At 40.3% G+C, this 20316-nt stretch overlaps 3 protein-coding genes across 3 annotated transcripts in view; 2 read left to right on the plus strand and 1 right to left on the minus strand.

The window, feature by feature from the left end:
* Positions 1-1211, minus strand: part of ORC1 (origin recognition complex subunit 1) — a 36255-nt gene extending 35044 nt beyond the window's left edge. The window contains exons 1-2 of the mRNA XM_069591834.1: positions 1068-1211; positions 787-934 (exon numbers count right to left, since the gene is read on the minus strand). The gene's annotated coding sequence lies outside the window, so the exon portion shown is untranslated. The remainder of the gene's footprint in view (positions 1-786; positions 935-1067) is intronic.
* SCP2 (sterol carrier protein 2) overlaps positions 1-20316 on the plus strand; it is a 981293-nt gene that overhangs the window by 272707 nt on the left and 688270 nt on the right. The gene's annotated exons all lie outside the window — the stretch shown is intronic.
* PRPF38A (pre-mRNA processing factor 38A) lies at positions 572-20102 on the plus strand. The gene is made up of 10 exons (XM_069591963.1): positions 572-1409; positions 3223-3382; positions 4895-5016; positions 7005-7090; positions 14939-15049; positions 17391-17503; positions 18107-18133; positions 18245-18342; positions 18759-18807; positions 19698-20102. Exons 1-10 carry the CDS (start codon positions 1280-1282, stop codon positions 19738-19740), a joined length of 939 nt encoding a protein of 312 aa, XP_069448064.1. The 5' UTR covers positions 572-1279; the 3' UTR covers positions 19741-20102.

Raw genomic sequence — 20316 nt, forward strand, 5'->3', positions numbered from 1 at the left:
ACATTAAAAACTGTTGCAAAGGGACTTCATGAACATGATCTCGCACCAGAAACCTTCCAAAACAGCAGGGAAGAGGGTACCACTTTTACAGACAACCAAAATAGAAAACTACCATATCTAATTATTGCAATTTGGCAGATAGCCCAAGATAAGAGTCTTGCATCTCATTTCTCTAAGTCCAGTGCTTTTTCCAATTTGCCAGAAGAGAAGGCCCTTCTATTTCGGGGTTAGACTAGAGAAAGTAAAAGAGGTGCCACTGCAGTTAAGAGCAGCTCGTCTAGGGGAAAAAAAAGATCTGAGTAGGAGCTCAGGCCCCTTAGTCACGAAAAGGGACTTAAGACTAGTCTCTTTTTCCCTCTGGGAGCAATAGCGACATCCACATCGAGTAGTAACTTCTGCTGCTCCGCTTCCCTGTGGTGCTTGTTACACTACCCTGAAAGAAAGATGCGATTGCTTCCCACGGGCCATGTGGATATAAGGTTCATATGACTCAGGTCAATACTGATAGTCTTAAGGAGCTGAGGACAGGAGTGTTCACGCTTCCTTCTCCGCTGTTGGCTTCCGGTTTCCCACTGCAAGATCGCAATCCCCGGCAGAGGCAGAAAGCTGTTAGAAATCGCCATGTGGAAAGTAAGACGCTCCTAATGCACTTAGAACAGTGCCTGGCATTTAACAGGCGTTCAGTACATATCTGCTGAATGGATTTATGGCTGAATGAGTCCGCAGAGAACAAAATCCACAGTCCCGCGGCTCAGGTCCCTCTCCAGCCTGGGACGTCACACTCACCGGGCGCCAAAGTTTGTTGGAGCTGGGCGCAAGCCTCCTTCCAGCGTCCCCGCTTCAGGAGCTCGTGGAACTGCAGCAAATCTACCTGCCCCAGGGGCACTCTTCTTATAGCTGCCAGGCGCGCAACAACGCCGAAACGGAAGCCTCGCTAGGAATGGAAAGAAGGTGGAGAAAAGGAAATTTCGCGCCAAACGCCGTAGCCCCGCCCCCAGGGTGTCTCCACGTTCCGTCAGCAGCCAGCCCTTCCGCCCCGCCCATCTAAGGAGGGACGCACGACGTACATCCGCCAACGGGCCGCGGCCATCATTGATTAGGTTTGCGAAGCCGTTCGCCGAAGAAAGTTCCTAACTCGAAAACATTTCCGGGTTCAAGATGCACGCTCGAACCGTTTAGTGAGACTTCCTCCAACCTCATCATTTCTCTCTGGTTTTTTTTTAACGTGGATGTGACGTCTTAAAGGACCCGACGGAAATAGAACGTCAGGCGTTCTAAAATGGCGAACCGTACGGTAAAAGATGCGCACAGCATCCACGGCACCAACCCTCAGTATCTGGTGGAGAAAATCATTCGGACGCGAATTTATGAGTCCAAATACTGGAAAGAGGAGTGCTTTGGACTTACAGGTGAGCAAGAGCGTGCGGAACACCCCCCATCCCCGCCCCAACCCCTGTCGTCCCGTGGCCCAGTTTTCCGGAGTAGTACAATAGGACTGGCCCACTGGGGGTGAGATTTAGGGGGAATTTTTCAGTCATTCGGAAGATTCTGAGCGCCTACTCTGTGCCTAGTGTTGTGTTGGGCTTTGGGAACAGAGATAGATGTGATAGGACCTTATTCGGAAGGGTGTCACACGTCGTTTCTTTGAGGCATTCCATAGTTAATGATAACTTACTGGGTTCCCGGAGAAGGCGATGTCACCCCACTCCAGTACTCTTGCCTGGAAAATCCCATGGACGGAGGACCCTGGTAGGCTGCAGTCCATGGGGTCGCGGAGAGTCGGACACTACTGAGCGACTTCCCTTTCACGTTTCACTTTCACGCATTGGAGAAGAAAATGGCAACCCACTCCAGTGTTCTTGCCTGGAGAATCCCAGGGACGGGGGAGCCTGGTGGGCTGCCGTCTATGGGGTAGCACAGAGTCGGACACGACTGAAGTGACTTAGTAGTCGTAGTCGTAGTAGTAGTAGTAGTAGTAGTAGTAGTAGTAGTGTTAACCCTGAAGGTCTTAAAGGAGCGTCAGTATTCCCGAAACCAAATTTATAATCTTACTACCCCCAAATCTGGACCATTTGCAATATTTCACATTCCCAGTCCTAATATAAATATATGTTTTTAAGAGAAATCTTCCAGGTCGTCTTTGATACTCGGTTTAATTCTGGCTTTTTTTTTGCTACCTGTGTTTCCCCCGTGAACCATTAGTTCATCTACTGTAAAACGAGCACAATAATACCCACATCAGAGGTCAACGGATTAAATGATTTAACCCAAGAAATCTAACGATTAAATGAAATAAAGTGTAAGAAGTGTTGGGTATATAGTTACAGCTTGTTCAGTCGCTAAGTAGTGTCAGACTCTTGTGACCCCCCTGGGCCGTAGCCTGCCGGGCTCTCTCTCCTCCACTGTCTGCCAGAGTTTGCTCAAATTCATGTGCATTGAGTCGGTGATGCTATGTATATTTAGCTACAGCCATATATTAATAAAAGTACTCAATAATCAGTGGTGATAGTGGTGCAGGTTGTTACCACTGCTACTTGCTCCTGTGCTGTTACTGCTCTGCCATCACCCTAGCTGTGTATCCACGGCAGAGTCATATTGGTTTTCAGAGTCGCCATTAAATTTTGGAGTCATGTAAGATTTACTTTGGGGGCCTTTTCTCATTGCAGAGGTGAAATGACTTGCCCTCGTTCACAAAACTGGTGTCTGATTTTGATGACAACATCGAGAAGTTATCCCTGTTGTCTAGATGAACTTAAGAGTTAGGTAGTTGAGGAGTGGTTTGTTACAGTTTTCCTCCTTCTAACTCTTATTTAATCTGGCAGTTTTTCCTCTAACATGATGGTGACAAGCACAGACTCTGAAGTCAGACTTCTTGGACTAAAATCCAGGCCCTGCCACTTTCTGGCTGTGAATCTTGAGCAAATCATTTAACCTTTCTTAGCCCTCATTTTCCTTAGCTGAAAACAAGGGCAGTGCTCGAACTTAAGCTCATGACTTGTGAAGATTAAATGAGATAGTATGAAGTGCTTAGCAGAGTGCTTGGCATATAATAGTCTCTCAGTGTGTATTGGCTGCTGTTATTTATTGCACACTTGTTCTCCTAATATTAAGCTGTTAATTCAGGAGCACCAAATTTTGAACTAACTTTAACTCTCTGCACTTCAAACCTGTAAAAGCTTAGTCTTAATATGTCTGCAATGCCACTCTGTTTTTGTTTTTTAGCTGAACTTGTAGTCGATAAAGCTATGGAGTTAAGATTTGTGGGTGGTGTCTACGGTGGCAACATAAAGCCAACTCCTTTTTTGTGTTTAACCTTGAAGATGCTTCAGATTCAACCCGAGAAGGACATCATTGTAGAGTTTATAAAAAATGAAGATTTCAAGTGAGTAAAATATTTACTAGCTAATATGAATATTTTAATTTCATGGTCCAGAGTTTGGCTTTGGTTAAAAGAAGTGAAACAGTGTATCCCATTTCCAAAGTCCCACTCTGGTATTTTGTTCCTGCGCCCCTTGAGTTTTTGTTTTGTCTGTTTTGATTGTATTAACCTTCTTTACTTTCTGAACCTTGGTGACTTTTCTTCCAAAAAAGTATTTCACAAAACTCACTGACATATATTAAGCAGAAGTTAATGCCAAATATGTTGGTAGCACTGAATACTTAAGGATGAAGAAAGCAACATAAAGTGTGGTGAAGAAGAGGGAGACGTTTGTGTTAATTGTAGGTTCATGTCCAGACCCTATTACCTATGAACTGTGACCTTGGAGAAGTTACTTAATTTTCTAAATTTTGCTTTCTTTACCTGTAAAATGGAAACAATAATACCAACTCAGGATAGATGTGAGGATTAAGGAAGAAAGAGCTGTAAATCTCTATCGGTGCCTGTTGCATGGTATCTGGCCCCAAAATATAAGCTGTTCGAGGAGCTCACAGATGAGAACAGGAGACAGATGTAATAATAGATTATTATTGCCAATCTCTATTCTAAGAAATTTACATGCAATAATTTATTTAACCTCCACAACTACCCTGTAAAATTATTATCCCCATTATGTAGGGGATGAAACTTAGGCACAGAGAGATTGATTTCCCCAAGGTCAAATGCTGATAAGTGGCAATGCTGATTTCAGGGTCCATTTCTTTTGCCACTGTATTCTGTTTGTCATATAAGGAAATGAATTTCAAATGCCTACTGTTTATCAAAATGGAGATTTGAGTAGGTAGTTGGGGTATAGGAGAAAGGGAAAATAAAGGAATCTTACAAACATTAATGGCTAGAAAATAACTAACTTTTATTAGGTACCTACTCTATGCTATATACCTTGCTTAGCATCCTAACATTCATTTTTTACTTAATATGCTGAGCCATCAAGTTAGGGACTATCATTTTACAAGGATTGAGAAAGCAAAAGTAAATTGCCTAGGGTTACAGAGTTAGTAAATAATGGAATCAAAATTTGAACCCAGATGACTGACTTTTTTCCATAACCAGCATTCTGCTTTCCAGCAAATAGCAATCTGTGTAAATTACATTGTTAATAAATAAACCTCTACTTTCTGTTGTTAAATTCAGTATCTCATTTGATTCTTAAAATAATCCTATGAGGTGAATAGGTTGTATCTTAGTTTTACAGATGATGTAATAGACTATGAAAGTTGAGCATTATATCCCAAGTCACTGCAGCCAGTAAGTGGTAGAATGAGAACTTGAACCCAGGTTTCCATATTTTAGCTATTTTTTCTGCTGCCCTATGCTCCCTCTAAAAATGTAGCTTTCTCGTCTACCAAAGAGAAAAAAGAACTTGTTTATCCACTGCTGTCATGAGAAAAGTTACTTGTAAAACTCAGGAACTTGTTGGAATGGCCTGTTGTTTCACTGTTGTCTATCTGTCAGGTATGTCCGCATGCTGGGAGCACTTTACATGAGGTTGACAGGTACTGCAATTGATTGCTACAAGTACTTGGAGCCTCTATACAATGACTATCGAAAAATCAAGAGTCAGAACCGAAATGGAGGTGAGTATGGTGCTAAGTATCCAGGCCTTCATCCCTGAGCCAGTTTTTATTTTACCAGTATCTCTGGCATCACATAATCCAGATTGTTAGTGTCTTCAGTCAGGTCCTCCATCTCTCGTGAGGAGTAATAATACTCCGTTAGACTACTAGCTTCCTGTCAGCCTCACCCAGTCTGCCCCTGTCTGCCTGTCTTTCCAGCTGCATCTTATGGTAATCCCTGCTTTGCATCACGTGCTACATCCCATAAGATCTAGCTCCCGAATGACCTTTGCCTTAAAGTCCTTCCCCAGACCTCCCAAAGTTAGTTTTCCATTTGTTGGACCTTCACAGTTCTTTCTACTAGCCTCTGTTATATGATACTTCACCCTGTAATGCATGGACTGAGTGTGCTCATACTTATGTAGGAATCTTCCTAAAACATAAGTATATCCAGGAGGGGCAGCTCCATACCTTTTACAAAGAGACACATTTTATGGTAAAATGGGATTCAGAGAATGCAATCAGAACTTTTTCTCTCTTAGTGTCATAACAGAAGATTAGTAACATTGGCCTTTACCATCTAAATATTACATAAAGGAGTACAAGGTTAAGAATTTGGTATTATTCTTCAAACTTTTGTTAGCTTACCTGTTCACTGGAATAAATACATACTAAGTGACAATGTTGTGCCGGGTACTGTACTACAAACTGGAAATAATGTGATGAACAAGATGGACATGGTCCTGGCCATCATGAGATTACTTATTTATGACTATATTATGCTAGACTAAGATAGGGTTTTTAAACCTAGTGATAATTTGGGCCAGATGTTTCTTTGTTATGGGGAGCTGTCCAGTGCATTGTAGAATGTTTAGCAGTATCCCTGGCTTCTACTCCCTAAAGGCCATTAGCACCCCATAGTTGGAGGGGCAATACCCCTGGTAGAGAACCACTAAACTAAGGTAATGTTTACCATAGAAATTCTAAAAAGCTGTTGCTCCACTTACTGTGTGAGATACATGATTCTTAAAAACAGCAAATCACAATCACTTGGAACTAATATAATATCTTAAGTCAGGTTTGCACATGTGTTCAGTTGCTAAGTCATGTCCAACTCTTTGTGTCCTCTGTCCATGGAATTTTCCAGGTAAGAATACTGGAGCGTGTTTTCATTTCCTTCTCCAGCCCAGAGATAAAACTCACGTCTCCTTCATCCGCAGCCAGATTCTTTATCACTGAGCCACCCAGGAAGCCCCAAGTCAATTATACATCCATTTAATAAAGTCTGCTGACCCACATAGGGGAAAAGATACATATTTTATTTTTAGGAACTTAGTAGGTTCACGGGAGATGCTGTACTTGAGTTGTAAGTTTTATTCAAAAACATTACCCTTTTATAATTCAGGACTCATTGTGCTTGTTTTTGTGCTTGTCTTTCCTGCTAATTGGGACAGCTTCATTCATCCCACTATCCCCAGTTCCTAGAAGAAGCATGGCATGTAAATGGCCCCAATAAAGGGGAGTTGACTGGTTGAAGATCGGTGGTGATGACAAGGCAGTGAAAGCCTGTAGGTTGAGCCCACATTTGACAGTAATCTATTCAGTGTTAATTTCCACACTACAATAACTTTATTAGTGCATGTGCAGGCAAAGGGAAGGGGCTTCCCTGGTAGCTTAGATGGTAAAGAATCCACCTGCAATGCGGGAGACCTGGGTTCTATCTCTGAGTCAGGAAGATCCCCTGGAGAAGGAAATGACAACCCAGTCCAGTATTCTTGCCTGGAAAATCACATAGACAGAGGAACCTGGTGGACTACAGTCCATGGGGTCAAAAGAGTGAAGACACGACTGAGTGACTAACACACACACAGAGGGAAACTGCAGAGAATTCACACTTTATATACCAAATACCCTGTTAGATATCTTGCATAAAGAGTCTTAAACTTCTTAAAGTTTTTCGCTATTTAAACTTATTTCCAAGTTACTTGAACTTATGGTTTTTCTTTCAGAGTTTGAGCTGATGCATGTAGATGAATTTATTGATGAGCTACTGCACAGTGAGAGAGTCTGTGATATCATTCTTCCCCGGCTACAGGTAAGAGATAAAGGTCGTACATACACAGTACACAATAACGTGTGTAAAGATTTCTTTATACACGTACATTGTAAAACACCATGGATCTCAGAATCTTTTTTTAACTGAAGTGTAGTTGATGTACAATATTATATGTTATAGGTATTCAGTATTGTGATCCACAATTTTTAAAGGTAGTACTCCATTTATAGTTATTATAAAACAGTGGCTCTGTACAATATATCATTGTAGCTTATTTTATTTCGAATACTTTGTTCCTCTTAATTCCCTCCCTCTTTCCTCTCCTCACCGCTAATCATTAGTTTGTTCTCTATATCTGTGAGTCTGCTTCTTTGTTATATTTACTAGTTTGTTCCTTTTTTGAGACTCATATAAGTGATATCATACAGTATTTGTCTTTGTCTTTGATTTATTTCACTTAGAATAATATCTTCCAATACTGTGTAGCACAGGGAACTCTGCTCCATACTTTGTAATAACCTAAATAGGAAAATAATTAGAAAAAGAATATTTTAATTTTTCCTCACTTAACATAGTTATTTTGGAATATATCCATGTTTGCATATACTAATAGTTTTTTATTTGATTTGTTGCTCAATAGGAATAATATTCTGTTGCATGGGTATATATACTACAATTTGTTTACCCAGTCATCTATTTATGCAGAATTGTGGGGTGCAAGGTCAGTGTATAAAAGTCAGTTGTATGTCTCTACATGAGCTAGGAACAATTAAATTTGAGATTTTGTATAAAAGATACTATTTATAACTGCATCAGCTGTAGAATTGATGCTTTTGAACTGTGGTGTTGGAGAAGACTCTTCGGAGTCCCTTGGATTGCAGGGAGATCCAACCAGTCCATTCTGAAGATCAGCCCTGGAATTTCTTTGGAGGGAATGATGCTGAAGCTGAAACTCCAGTATTTTGGCCACCTCATGCGAAGAGTTGACTCATTGGAAACGACTCTGATGCTGGGAGGGATTGGGGGCAGGAGGAGAAGGGGACGACAGAGGATGAGATGGCTGGATGGCATCACTGACTCGATGGATGTGAGTCTGAATGAATTCCGGGAGTTGGTGATGGACAGGGAGGCTTGGTGTGCTGCGATTCATGGGGTTTGCAAAGAGTTGGACACGACTGAGCAACTGAACTGAACTGAATAGTTCTTTATTTCATTTGTTGCTCAATAGGAATAATATTCTGTTGCATGGGTATATATATACCACAATTTGTTTACCCAGTCATCTATTTATGCAGAATTGTGGGGTGCAAGGTCAATGTATAAAAGTCAGTTGTATTTCTCTACATGAGCTAGGAACAATTAAATTTGAGATTTTGTATAAAAGATACTATTTATAACAGCATCAAAAATATAAAATAATTGTGGATAATTTTGTCAAAAAATGTGTAAGACTTTAAACAATATAAAACATTGCATTACTGACAGAAGCTAAAGAAGATATAATTAATGGAGCTATATCGTGTTCATGGTATATCTGATACCATGACTCAACAATTGTCAGTTCTCCCAAATTAATCTTTAGATTCAATTTGGTTCCAATCAAAATCCAAATAAAACTTGATAGAACTTGGCAAACTGATTCTAAAATGTATAGGAATATGGAGAGGACCTAGAATATCCAAAATAGCTTTGAAAAAGAGCAAAGTAGGATAAACACTACTTAATTATAAGACAGTGTTGTAGTGGCATAAAGCTAGACAAGCAGATCAGTGGAACAAAGTGAAAGAACCAGAAGTAAGTGTATAGTACATGGTCACTTGGTTTTCTGCAGAGATGTTAGGGCAATAACAATTGAAAAAGGATAACCTTTTCCACAAATGGTGCTAAAGTGATTAAATAGCCATATGAGATGATTGAATGTCTTCTCCTCGCTCACATTATATGTAAAAATAAACTTGAAGAGGGTAATAGACTCATAAAAGCTAAGAGTAGAAAACTTAAGGAAAACATAGGTGAAAATCTTAGTGACCTCGTGTTTGACAAATTCCTGTAATGTGAATTATTTATTAGAAATTAATAAACTGACTTTATAAAAATTAAGAACTTGCCTTTCAGAAGATGCTATTACAAAACTAAAAAGGCAAGCCACAGACTGGAAGAATACGTTTGTACAACATATATCCATAAAAGTTCTTGAATCTGTACTTTATAAAGGACTCTTGAACTTACTAACAAGAAGGCAACCCAGTGGGAAAATGAACAAAAAATTCTAACAGATCTTTTACCAAAGAAAATACATAGTTGACCAGTAGCACATAAAAAGGTATTCTATATCATTGATCATTCAGTTCAGTTCAGTTGTTCAGTCCTGTCCGACTCTCTGCGACCCCATCCAACCATCTCATCCTCTGTCGTCCCCTTCTCCTCCTGCCCCCAATCCCTCCCAGCATCAGGGTCTTTTCCAGTGAATCAACTCTTTGCATGAGGTCGCCAAAGTATTGGAGTTTCAGCTTCAGCATCAGTCCTTCCAATGAACACCACTGATCTCCTTTAGGATGGACTGGTTGGATCTCCTTGCTGTCCGAGGGACTCTGAAGAGTCTTCTCCAACACCACAGTTCAAAAGCATCAATTCTTTGGCGCTCAGCTTTCTTCACAGTTCAACTCTCACATCCATACATGACCACTGGAAAAACCATAGCCTTGACTAGACTTGACATAGCTTTGACTAGACATTAATCATTAGGGAAATGCAAATTAAAAGCATAGAAATATGCACTATATACCTAGTAAAATGTGTAAAATAAGACTGATCATATCAGGTGTTAGTGAGGATGGAACTAGAAGTTCCTCCTAGTTAGGAGGAACTAGAAGTCTCCAAAGCCTATTGGTGACAATATAAACTGAACCAACCAAACTTGGAAGAGTTTGGCAGTTTCCAAAGAAGTTAACCATTGAATCCAGCTATTCCACTTCCAGAAATTTACTCAGGAAATGAAAGCATATGTCCACACAAAGTCTTAAGCACAGATAATCTTAACAGTTTCATTTGTAATGGCCAGAAACTGGAAGCAACGCAAATGTCCATCAAGTGAATGAATAAACAAATTGTGATGTGGCCATATAATGATACTACTACTCAGCAGCAAAAATGAACTATTGATAAATAGCAGTAGCATGGATGAATCATAAAATAACTGTGCTGAGTGAAAAAAGACACAAGATTGTATGTACTGTGTAATTCCTTTCTGATCAATGTAAACTGTAGTGACAGAAAGAGCAGTGGTTGCCTAGGTATAGGGTAAGGGACTGGGGAGGAGAGGGAATGAGAAACCCGAAAGGAGCACAGGTAAACTGTTGGGTGGAGCGGCTCTATCCGTTACACTGATGTATTGACTTACATTCGTATACAACACAATACTCATCAAATCGTGTACTATAAGAATTACAGTTTATTGTGCATCACTTGTACCTCAGTGAAATTGTAAAATGTATCGCAGAAATCATTGGGATACCTGTAGACTAAGAGCCTTTGACTCTCAGATTCTGATATTCTGTGTAAAATTGGTAGCGTTGATGAAAGGCTCCCAGAGACAGTGTTTAAGATGGGGCCTGGGAACAGATTCTTCAGAGTTTTAAGCAACCACAGAAACCCAAATTGGGAAGACCCAGAACTTAAGATCTCCTTTTTGATGCTGCTGTAGCTCAGTAATTCTGAAGCAGTTTGCTGTATCCCACCTTGCCTTGCTAGATAAAAGCCAAGAAGGAATAATTTAAAGATCAAAAGTCACGTATTTTTGCTGTTCAGTTTCTCAGTAGTGTCCGAATCTTTGCAACCCCAAGAACTGCAGCACTCCAGGCTTCCCTGTCTTTCAGTATGTCCCAGAGTTTGCTCAAACTCATGTCCGTTGAGTCAGTGATACCATCCAACCATCTCATCCTCTGTTGCCCCTTCTCCTCCTGTCCTCAGTCTTTCCCAGCATTGGTCTTTTTCAGTGAATGGGATGTTTGTATCAGGTGGCCAAAGCATTAGAGCTTCAACTTCAGAGTCAGTCCTTCCACTGAATATTCAGGGTCAGTTTCCTTTAGGATTAACTGGTTTGATCTCCTTGCAGTTCAAGGGACTCTCAAGAGTCTTCTCCAACACCCTTATTCAAAAGCCTAAATTCTTCGGAGATCAGCCTTCTTTATGGTCCAACTCTCACATCTGTACATGACTACAGGAAAAACGACAGCTTTGAGTACATGGACCTCTGTCAGCAAAGTGATGTCTTTACTTTTTAATCTGCTGTCTGGGTTTGTCATAGCTTTTCTTCCAAGGAGCAAGCATCTTTTAGTATCATGGCTGCAGTCAACTATCTGCAGTGATTTTGGAGCCCAGGAAAATAAAATTTGCCACTGTTACCATTTTTTCCCTGTTAGCCATGAAGTGATGGGACCAGATGTCATGATCTTTGTTTTTTGAATGTTGAGTTTTAAGCCAGATTTTTCACTCTTTTCACTCTCATCAAGAGACTCTAGTTCCTCTTCGCTTTCTGCCTTTATTTAGAGTGGTATCACCTGCATATCTGAGGTTTTTGATATTTCTCCTGGCAATCTTGATTCCAGCTTGTGATTCGTCCAGCCCAGCATTTTGGATGATGTACTCTACATAGAAGTTAAATAAGCAGGATGATGATATACAGCCTTGATGTACTCCTTTCCCAATTTTGAACCAGTCCATTGTTCCATGTCCGGTTCTAACTGTTGTTTCTTGACCTGCATGCAGGTTTCTCAGGAGGCAGGTAAGGTGGTCTAGTATTCTCATTAAGAACTTTTGACAGTTTGTTGTGATCCACATAGTCAAAGGCTTTCACATAGTTAGTGAAGCAGAAGTAGTTGTTTTTCTGGAATTCCCTTGCTTTTTCTATGATCCAGTGTATGTTGGCAATTTGATCTCTGGTTCCTCTACCTTTCCTAAATCCATTTTGTGCATCTGAAAGTTCTTTGTTCATATACTGTTGGACCTAATTTGAAGAATTTTGAGCATTACCATGTTACCATGTGAGATGAGTGCAGTTGTGCAGTAATTTAAACATTCTTTGGCATTGCCCTTCTTTGGGACCGAAATGAAAACTTCAGTCCTGTGGCTGTTGCTGAGTTTTCCAGATTTGCTGGCTTAATGAGTGTAGCACTAACAGCATTATCTTTTAGGATTTGAAATGACTGAGCTGAAATTCCATCACCTCCCCTAGCTTTGTAGTAATGCTTCCTAAGGCCCACTGAACTTCACACTCCAGAATGTCTGGCTCTAGATGAGTGCCCACACCATTTTGGTTATCCGGGTCATTAGACCTGTTTTCTTTAGTTCTTGTGTGTGTTCTCGCCACCTCTTCTTAATCTCTTCTGCTCGTGTTAGGTCCTTGCCATTTCTGTCCTGTAGCGAGCCCATCTGTCCATGGAACGTTCCCTTGGTGTCTCCAGTTTTCTTGAAGAGATCTCTGGTCTTTCATTCTACTGTTTTCCTCTATTTCTTTGCCTTGTTCACTTAAGAAAGCTTGCTTTTCTTACCTTGCTCTTCTGGAACTCTGCATTCAGATGGATGTATCTTTCTCTTTCTCCTTTGCCTTTCACGTCTTTTCTTTTCTCAGCTGTTTGTAAAGCCTCGTCAGACAACCATTTTACCGCCTTGCATTTCTCTTTCTTTGGGATGGTTTTGGTCATCACCTCCTATACAGCATTATGAACCTCTGTCCATAGTTCTTCAGGCACTCTGTCTACCAAATCTAATCCCTTGACTCTATTTGTCACTTCCACTGTATAAATGTAAGGGATTTGATTTAGGTCATACCTGAATGGTCTAGTGGTTTTCCCTACTTTCTTCAATCTGAGCCTGGATTTTGCAGTAAGGAGCTCATGATCTGAGCCAGTCAGTTCCGGGTCTTGTTTTTGTCAGTCTGATTTCAGTATTGACCATCTGGTGATATCCACGTGTAGGGTCATCTCTTGTGTTGTTGGAAGAGGGTGCTTGCTGTGACCAGTGTTTTCTTGGCAAAACTCTGTTAGCCTTTGCCCTGTTCCATTTTGTACTCCAAGGACAAACTTGCCTGTTCAGACTAGGTAAATATATGAGAGACAAAGCAGAGATTATTACTTACTAGGGGATTCAGGGAAGGGAAATGAGGAATGATTCTGGTGTGATGAGGAAGTTTTTAAACTAGTGAGAGATGGTGATGGAAGAATTTTACACTTTAAAATTGCTGATTGTGTACATTGTGAATTTCACCTCAATAAAAAACAGATCAAAGGGACCTGAAAAAGTCAATATGGAGTATAGAATGGATTGTAAATATGATAAATGGGCAAGGTTAACTTTCTTGAGGCAGCAAAGCAGATGGATAAAGATAGTTGGTAGTTGGTAGTGCTCACAGATAAGTGCAATGAACCACTCTTCCTCCAGAGGGACTCAATTACAGAAAATCATAGAAAATAATTCTGAAAATTATTTCTCCTTTTCCATATTGATTATTATAGACTGTAGTGAAAAGGATGACATTTCAAATCTGAAAACCTGATTTCAGGGTCCAGTTCTCACACTTTTTATCCTTAGCTGTGATATTATGTTTAGAAATACTGTAAAAAAGGATAGACTCCAAACTACAGTCAGGTTGGGACTGGGTTCTAGAGTCCAGTCATCTCTGAGCAAGCGTGTTGATGCAAATGGGGTGGTCTGCTGGAATCTAGAAGGAAAACCCACAAAGCAGACCTCAGGAGAGGAAAGTTGAACTATGACTGATACATGTTACCACATCACTGAGAGGTGTGTTCTGGTGTGGGCCTCTCTATGTGCTGGATGAAGTGACCCTTAAGACTACCTTTAGCTTTGATTTGTTCTTTTAAGCAATCCATAGGGCATAGCTTCTCACCTGCCCTGGCATTGGCAGGGAGCTTCTCTGGAATGAATTCTAATTTTATCAAACACAAATACTGTAAGTTAATACGTTGACGTTGATCACTTCGAAGTCTGGTGAACATCAGGGCTTCTGGATACCGTGTCTCATACAGTCCTAGATCCCAGATTGGTGATCTTTTCCAAGGAACCCTTTTTCAAGGGATTCATGTCACTGAATGGCATCTTTATCTCATTTCTCCTAACCCTTACAGAATTTTGTCAGGGATGAATGAGAGCAAAATAAGAGTACAAATGGTACTATTTATTTTAGGGCTATCCAGTGATCTGTATGTCCTTGGTGCACACACACACACAAACAAAACCATAAGGTCTTATGTCCGTCTTGAACTCACCTTTGCCTTTCAAGTCCTTAGTCACTTAGGATTGCTAAGTCACATCTTAGAAGAAAATGAAACTAGGAGGTGGTTTGTTTATATCCTGAGCCTTGTTCAAAATGCATGTCTGTATACAGCTCCCCAAATCCTGGGTCTAATAGACAATTGGTGCTAAGAGCAGGAGGACCCAAACCCCCACACTGGACTGAGTCTTAGTGAATCTCTCAGTGGATTCTGGTCTGAGCTGCTGGAAAACTCCCAGCCAACATTGTCTTGAACTATTGGCCCTTTTGTGTGAAGTCCATAATTTCTATTCAAGGCTACAGCTATACTGATTGATGTTCTAGTGACGTTAGAGTATAAGGTCACAGGGAGTAGAGGCAATAGAAAAGTGATATTCTCTTCATCTTTGTATTTCTCTCTTTACAGGGAAACTTTATATATATAGATCCTAGGTATGCTAAACTCTCTAAGAATATCTGTGTCTGGGATATCTTTGAGATGAAATTGCCTCAGCTATTGTGCCATAGGTTTTCTGTCACTTCCAGAAGCCCAGTGTTGGAGCTTCAGGACATAGAGGAGATAGAAGGGCCCTCTCTAACTTTCATTGTGTTCTCTGTAGAAACGCTATGTGCTAGAGGAAGCTGAACAGCTGGAGCCTCGGGTTAGTGCTCTGGAAGAAGACATGGATGACGTGGAGTCCAGTGAAGAGGAGGAAGAAGAGGATGAGAAGGTCAGGCACCTGGGAGCTTAAGGGTTGAAGGAGGGAGAATTACAGGGAATGGGAATGGTTTTTTTGTTTTGTTTTCAAACTTTTATTTAGTTTTAACCAAAAAAGAAAAACCCCAAAATACAGTATTTCATCATTGAGAGTGTGGGTCCTAGAGTTAAATGGACTTGATCCGTATCTCAGCTCTCGTTTACTAGTGGCATTATGTTATGTAAATTATATAATCTCTATTTTCTCTTCTATAAAGCAAGGATTATGATACCTTTCTTTGAGGACTTTTATGAGTATTAAATTAAATTATATACATAAAGCCCTTAGCTTTGGGACATTATAATTACATAATAAGTGGTAACTCTTAAATACTTGGGACAAAAATAATAATGTTCATAACTGAATGCATACTAAGAAGTAAACCTAGTTTAGGGAAATAAAAACCACCTACTGCATAGTCATGTCCTTCCACTATTTGTTAAAATGCTGAAAACTTGAAATCAAGTAAGTTGTCAGGGAGCAGTCAGGTAAACTATTAACAATTCAACAGAGTATTAGGCCGCCATTAGAAGTATTATGAAAAGTAACAAGTGAACTTCCTTGGAGGTCCAGTGGGTAAGACTCCATGCATCCACTGTGGGGCAGGGCGGTGTGGAGAACTAAGTTCTAAGTTAGTTCTCCCTGTTAGGCAAACTAAGATCCTACATGCCACTTGGTGCAGCCAGAAAAATATGTGATAACGTGGAAATGATTACAGTAAGTTTTGTTTTCTTTTTTAAGATCTAAAACATTTGTGATTAAAATTATATGTGTAGAAAAAGCTAGGGGGAAATATAAGAAATTCTGGCCTGTGGATATCTGAGGTAGCGCAGATGAAAGTGTAGTTCTGAGCTTAGCAGGCTCCATTTAAGATAAGTGCTAAGGGAAGCACAGTCATTCATGAATGGAAAGCCAGGCACGGCTGAGGGGCTTTTCTGTGGTGAGTGAACCAAAAATATGCATTCTTTTTTTTTTAATGGAAAATTTTATCACATACCAGAATGGAGAGAATAAATCTCCATATACCCATCACCTAGCTTCAACAGTGATCAGCTCAGCTATTTTGTTTCCTCCACATCTACTCAGTTGTCCTCCACCAGTTATCTCAAAGCAGATCACAGCCATTATATTATCTCATATTTTGGGAACAACACGGACCCCTTTCTAAGGCACAGCCACATACCATCATCAGCCCTTAAATCAATGATTCCTTAATATTAAAATGTCAGGTCATAACATTCTATACAATTTTCATCATCTCTATTTTTGTTATTGTGTCCCTGTGGTATCATTTAACATGTTCATTTGTCTATTTTATTTTCTGTTAACTAGTTCTTGAGTCTTTAATTGGATTTGGGGGTTTTGGAGTGGAGCAACCTGCTTCATAGGTATAGTGTACTTCCTCCAGGATAAACAGTCTGTTCTCTGTTTGTAATATTCGGATCCACTGATGATCTCTGCATAGATCCATTAAGGATTATAAAATAATGATATTTTTTTAAAAAACCTCCCAAATCAACATTTAATTTTTTAAATAAAGTTTATATAAGAAAAGTAAGGTAAGTTATTTCCCTTTGTCATGTTTTAAAATCAAGAGTTGATTTTATAGTATTCTCCTAAGAAGGTTTGCCCTTGGTAACATTTGAATTTATCAATTAAAATATATTTGGTGTTCTGGACCATTATTGTCCTTGTTGATGCTGAAATTGTCCTGTGTCTGGCCAGTGGGGCCCCCTCAACTTCACTTTTTGATGCAATCATAGTAGTTTCAGCCCCTTGCTATCTGATACAGTGATATGTTCTAGTTGTGTCTTATTATATTGTAGCCTGGACCTAAAAGTAGCCATTTTCCCAAGAAGCTCTTAGTTCCATTAATTGAGATATGTTATTTAGAGACCAGTCTGGGCTCATTGCTACATGGTATTTCTAGGCCTTTACAGTTGATAAAGCTAAAGGAAAAAGAAATTTTAAGCTTAAAATACACTCTATTTAACCTCATCAGTCTTGCATCTCTATTTCTTCTTTCACATTGGAAATCCAGCTTCTTAGGAGATAAGCATACTTACCTCTCATTACTCTTACATAGTTCCACAATAATGGTACCAGCACTAGAACAGTAATGGGATTATCAGATTTTTTATTTGGTAGTGTTTTCTTGTCCTCAGTGTTATCCCATATATATTCAAATTACTGTGTTTTAAAGTCAGTTGGAGGTGGAATTTGGGATGGGATGGGGAGGAGGGTATAAGCCATGTTCCTAGTTGGCTCTCTATAAGCCTGTGCTCATCACTGACCCAGGCCCTCTCTTTTCCAGTTGGAAAGAGTGCCATCACCTGACCATCGCCGGAGAAGCTACCGAGACTTGGACAAACCCCGTCGCTCTCCCACACTGCGCTATCGGAGGAGTAGGAGTCGATCTCCCAGAAGGTAAGGCCTTAGGCATTGGCATCTTCCAGGGATACTTTAAGCCCTGGAGTGTAGAAGTTTGGACTTCATGGAAGGAAAATGCTAGCCTGTGGAGAATGTGTGCTCGCCAATGTATTAGTTGCTCCAAAACCACCACCCACAAAACCTCAGTGGCAAACATTTATTTAATTCACAGGTCTGTGGCCAGTGATTTAATTTGGGCTTAGACAGTTTTTTGAGTATAAGCTATGGTCACTCACTTGTTTTGCAATATTCTCTGTTGGCTAGTGTAGATGGCCTTAGCTAGGATGACTGGAGCAGTTCATCTGTGTGTGTGTCACATTCTAGCCTAGGGTAGGCCTGTTCCCATGGCAGTGGCAGAATATGAGACTGAACAAGCCCAACCATGCAAGTAATCTTTCTAGCATCTGCATCACATGTACAAATACCCCTTTGGCCAAAGCAAGTCACATGGCCAGTCCCAGACTTGGAGTCAGAGGGTATTAAAGTTAAATGACAAAGGACATGGATAACAGAGTTGGGTTAAGATTTGGGGCAATTTTAGCAATTTACAGTGTCCAGGGCACCTACTAAGGTTCTTCTTTCTTTCTTCTTTCCGTGTAGGCGGAGTCGGTCTCCCAAGAGGAGGAGGTAAGCCTTTAGTGACTTGTGATGAAGTATAGAGATTTGGGGAGGGGGGATGTTGTTGTTGTGTTTATATTGTCAGGACAGATATGGGAGTCTGACCAGTCATTTCCACAGCCCCTCCCCTCGCAGAGAACGGCATCGGAGCAAGAGTCCAAGACGTCATCGCAGCAGGTCCCGAGATAGACGGCACAGATCCCGCTCCAAGTCCCCAGGTATAGCATTAGGGCCTTTTGCTTGCTGTTGGTTGTCTCAATAAAGAAATGTAATAGGAGCAATTAGCCTCCTACAATACAGGAGTACCTTACTTTATTACTGCCTAGAAAAGGAAGTGGACATAAAATTTGAAAATTAGAGTTGACATTTTAACTGTCATTTGCCAGCTTTGTTGATAGGATGGTGAGCTTCAGTTTTCATCTGAAATTATAGGAGTAAGACATGACAGAGTAGTGGTAAATACCCAGTGTGGTGTTAGTGAAATTTAGCCATAAAGTCCTGAAGGCTAAGTGGGTTCAGTTCTTTGCTACCAACAAGGTGTCCCTATCACAAGCCAAAAATAAACTAGGGGAAATAACAGCAGAGAGTATGAGGATAGAAACTGGTACACTGAATAGTCTTTCTTCTTCTCCAGGTCATCACCGTAGTCACAGACACAGGAGCCACTCAAAATCTCCTGAAAGGTATGGATTAGCTTCTATTTTGACTTAAGAATTTAAGTCTTTACTCACAAATTAAAGTCCCAATTACAACTCAGTTAGACCTGAAATATTCTTGTGTTAGTGGAGATATAATCTCCATCAATACAGTTTAGGAATTCTCCTTAATTATAGGACAAAGTGGTCTCTTGCCCTGAAAATTACTAGAATTATATATACATGAAGTTATTTTTCTTGTAGGATTGCGGCTTTGGATAAAGGCATGAGCCTTAATCTCAGGAGACCTGGGGTTCCTTCCCAGCTTTTAAGATTTTTTAAAATGTATTTACTTCTGGCCACACTGGGCTTTCTTTGCTCCTGGGCCCTGTCTAGTTGTGGTGAGCAAAGGCTACTCTCCAGCCACAGTATGTAGGCCTCTCACTGCAGTGACCCCTCCTATTGCAGAGCACAGGCCCTAGGGCTCATGGGCTTCGCAGCTGCAGTACACAGGCATAGCTGCCCCACAGCACGTGGGGTCTTCCTGGACCAAGGATTGAACCCGTGTCCCCTGCATTGGCAGGCAGATTCCTAACCACAGGACCACTAGGGAAGTCTCAGTCCCAATTTTTAATACTTAGCAGTTAATGACATTGGATAAGTCATTTTCATTTGGTAAGCTTTCATTAGATACCTCTAGAAACTGTACACTGTTGGAAGCACTCGATCTCTCAGAGGTCATTTCTTCAATGATAAATTTTGGAGAGTAATGCCTAACTCAGTGTTGCTCTTAAACATAAAACACCAAGTACCTTTAATGAATATTGACTGTCTTTGTCCCCCATCAGTGTTAGCACGTATCAGTCTTTCTCAAAAATCCTTCCTCAGCTCCTAAAACAGCTGGTAAATTTAATGATTTGTATGTGTCACCATTTCAGGTCTAAGAAAAGCCACAAGAAGAGCCGGAGAGGGAATGAGTAATGGACTCAGTTTGGTTTTAATACAAGTGGCCTTCTGTGGAGATGAAGGCATCTGTCTACGTGAAAGAAAGATCTACTCAGTCCCAGGCAGCTATGAGAGTATTTTAGATTTTTTTTAAACCACATTTTCTTCACTTTTTTTTAACATGGAAGAGGTGCTGAGTTTTGTATCTCTTTATGAATTGTACGTAATCCACACATTTGAAAGATAATGGTTCCTGAACTGAGAGCTGCTTTTGGCTTCTTTGTACAAACTTGTTTATACTCAAATTTATGAGGGTAGAATGGATTCAAATAGAGTGTATGAAACAAGGGGAGGATGTGGCCACCTTGTTATTTTTGTTATTAAACTTGACACACCCATTTCCTGTTTTTCTGTGGTTTTAGTTTTGGTTTACACTGAGATTTGAACTGTTTTGAGAATTCTGAGATATGTGCTGCTGTTCCATTAAAAAAAACAAGTCGGTAAAATATATTAGCTCCAGGTTTTACTTCCAGCAGCAGCAAATGGTAATAAACATGAAAACTGACCTGTTATCAGCAGCTTTATAAGAATGAATTCAGTTGTAAGGCTTTT

This window comes from Ovis canadensis, chromosome 1, assembly GCF_042477335.2.
Source record: "Ovis canadensis isolate MfBH-ARS-UI-01 breed Bighorn chromosome 1, ARS-UI_OviCan_v2, whole genome shotgun sequence".
NCBI classification, from domain to species: Eukaryota; Metazoa; Chordata; class Mammalia; order Artiodactyla; family Bovidae; genus Ovis; species Ovis canadensis.

Bases quoted from the DNA above. Each gene is read 5' to 3' on its own strand.
- PRPF38A (XM_069591963.1), top strand. From the start codon at position 1,280: ATGGCGAACCGTACGGTAAAAGATGCGCACAGCATCCACGGCACCAAC. The intron at 17,504-18,106 runs GTAAGGCCTTAG...CTTTCCGTGTAG, and splicing joins AGGAGTCGATCTCCCAGAAG to GCGGAGTCGGTCTCCCAAGA. The intron at 18,808-19,697 runs GTATGGATTAGC...TCACCATTTCAG, and splicing joins CACTCAAAATCTCCTGAAAG to GTCTAAGAAAAGCCACAAGA.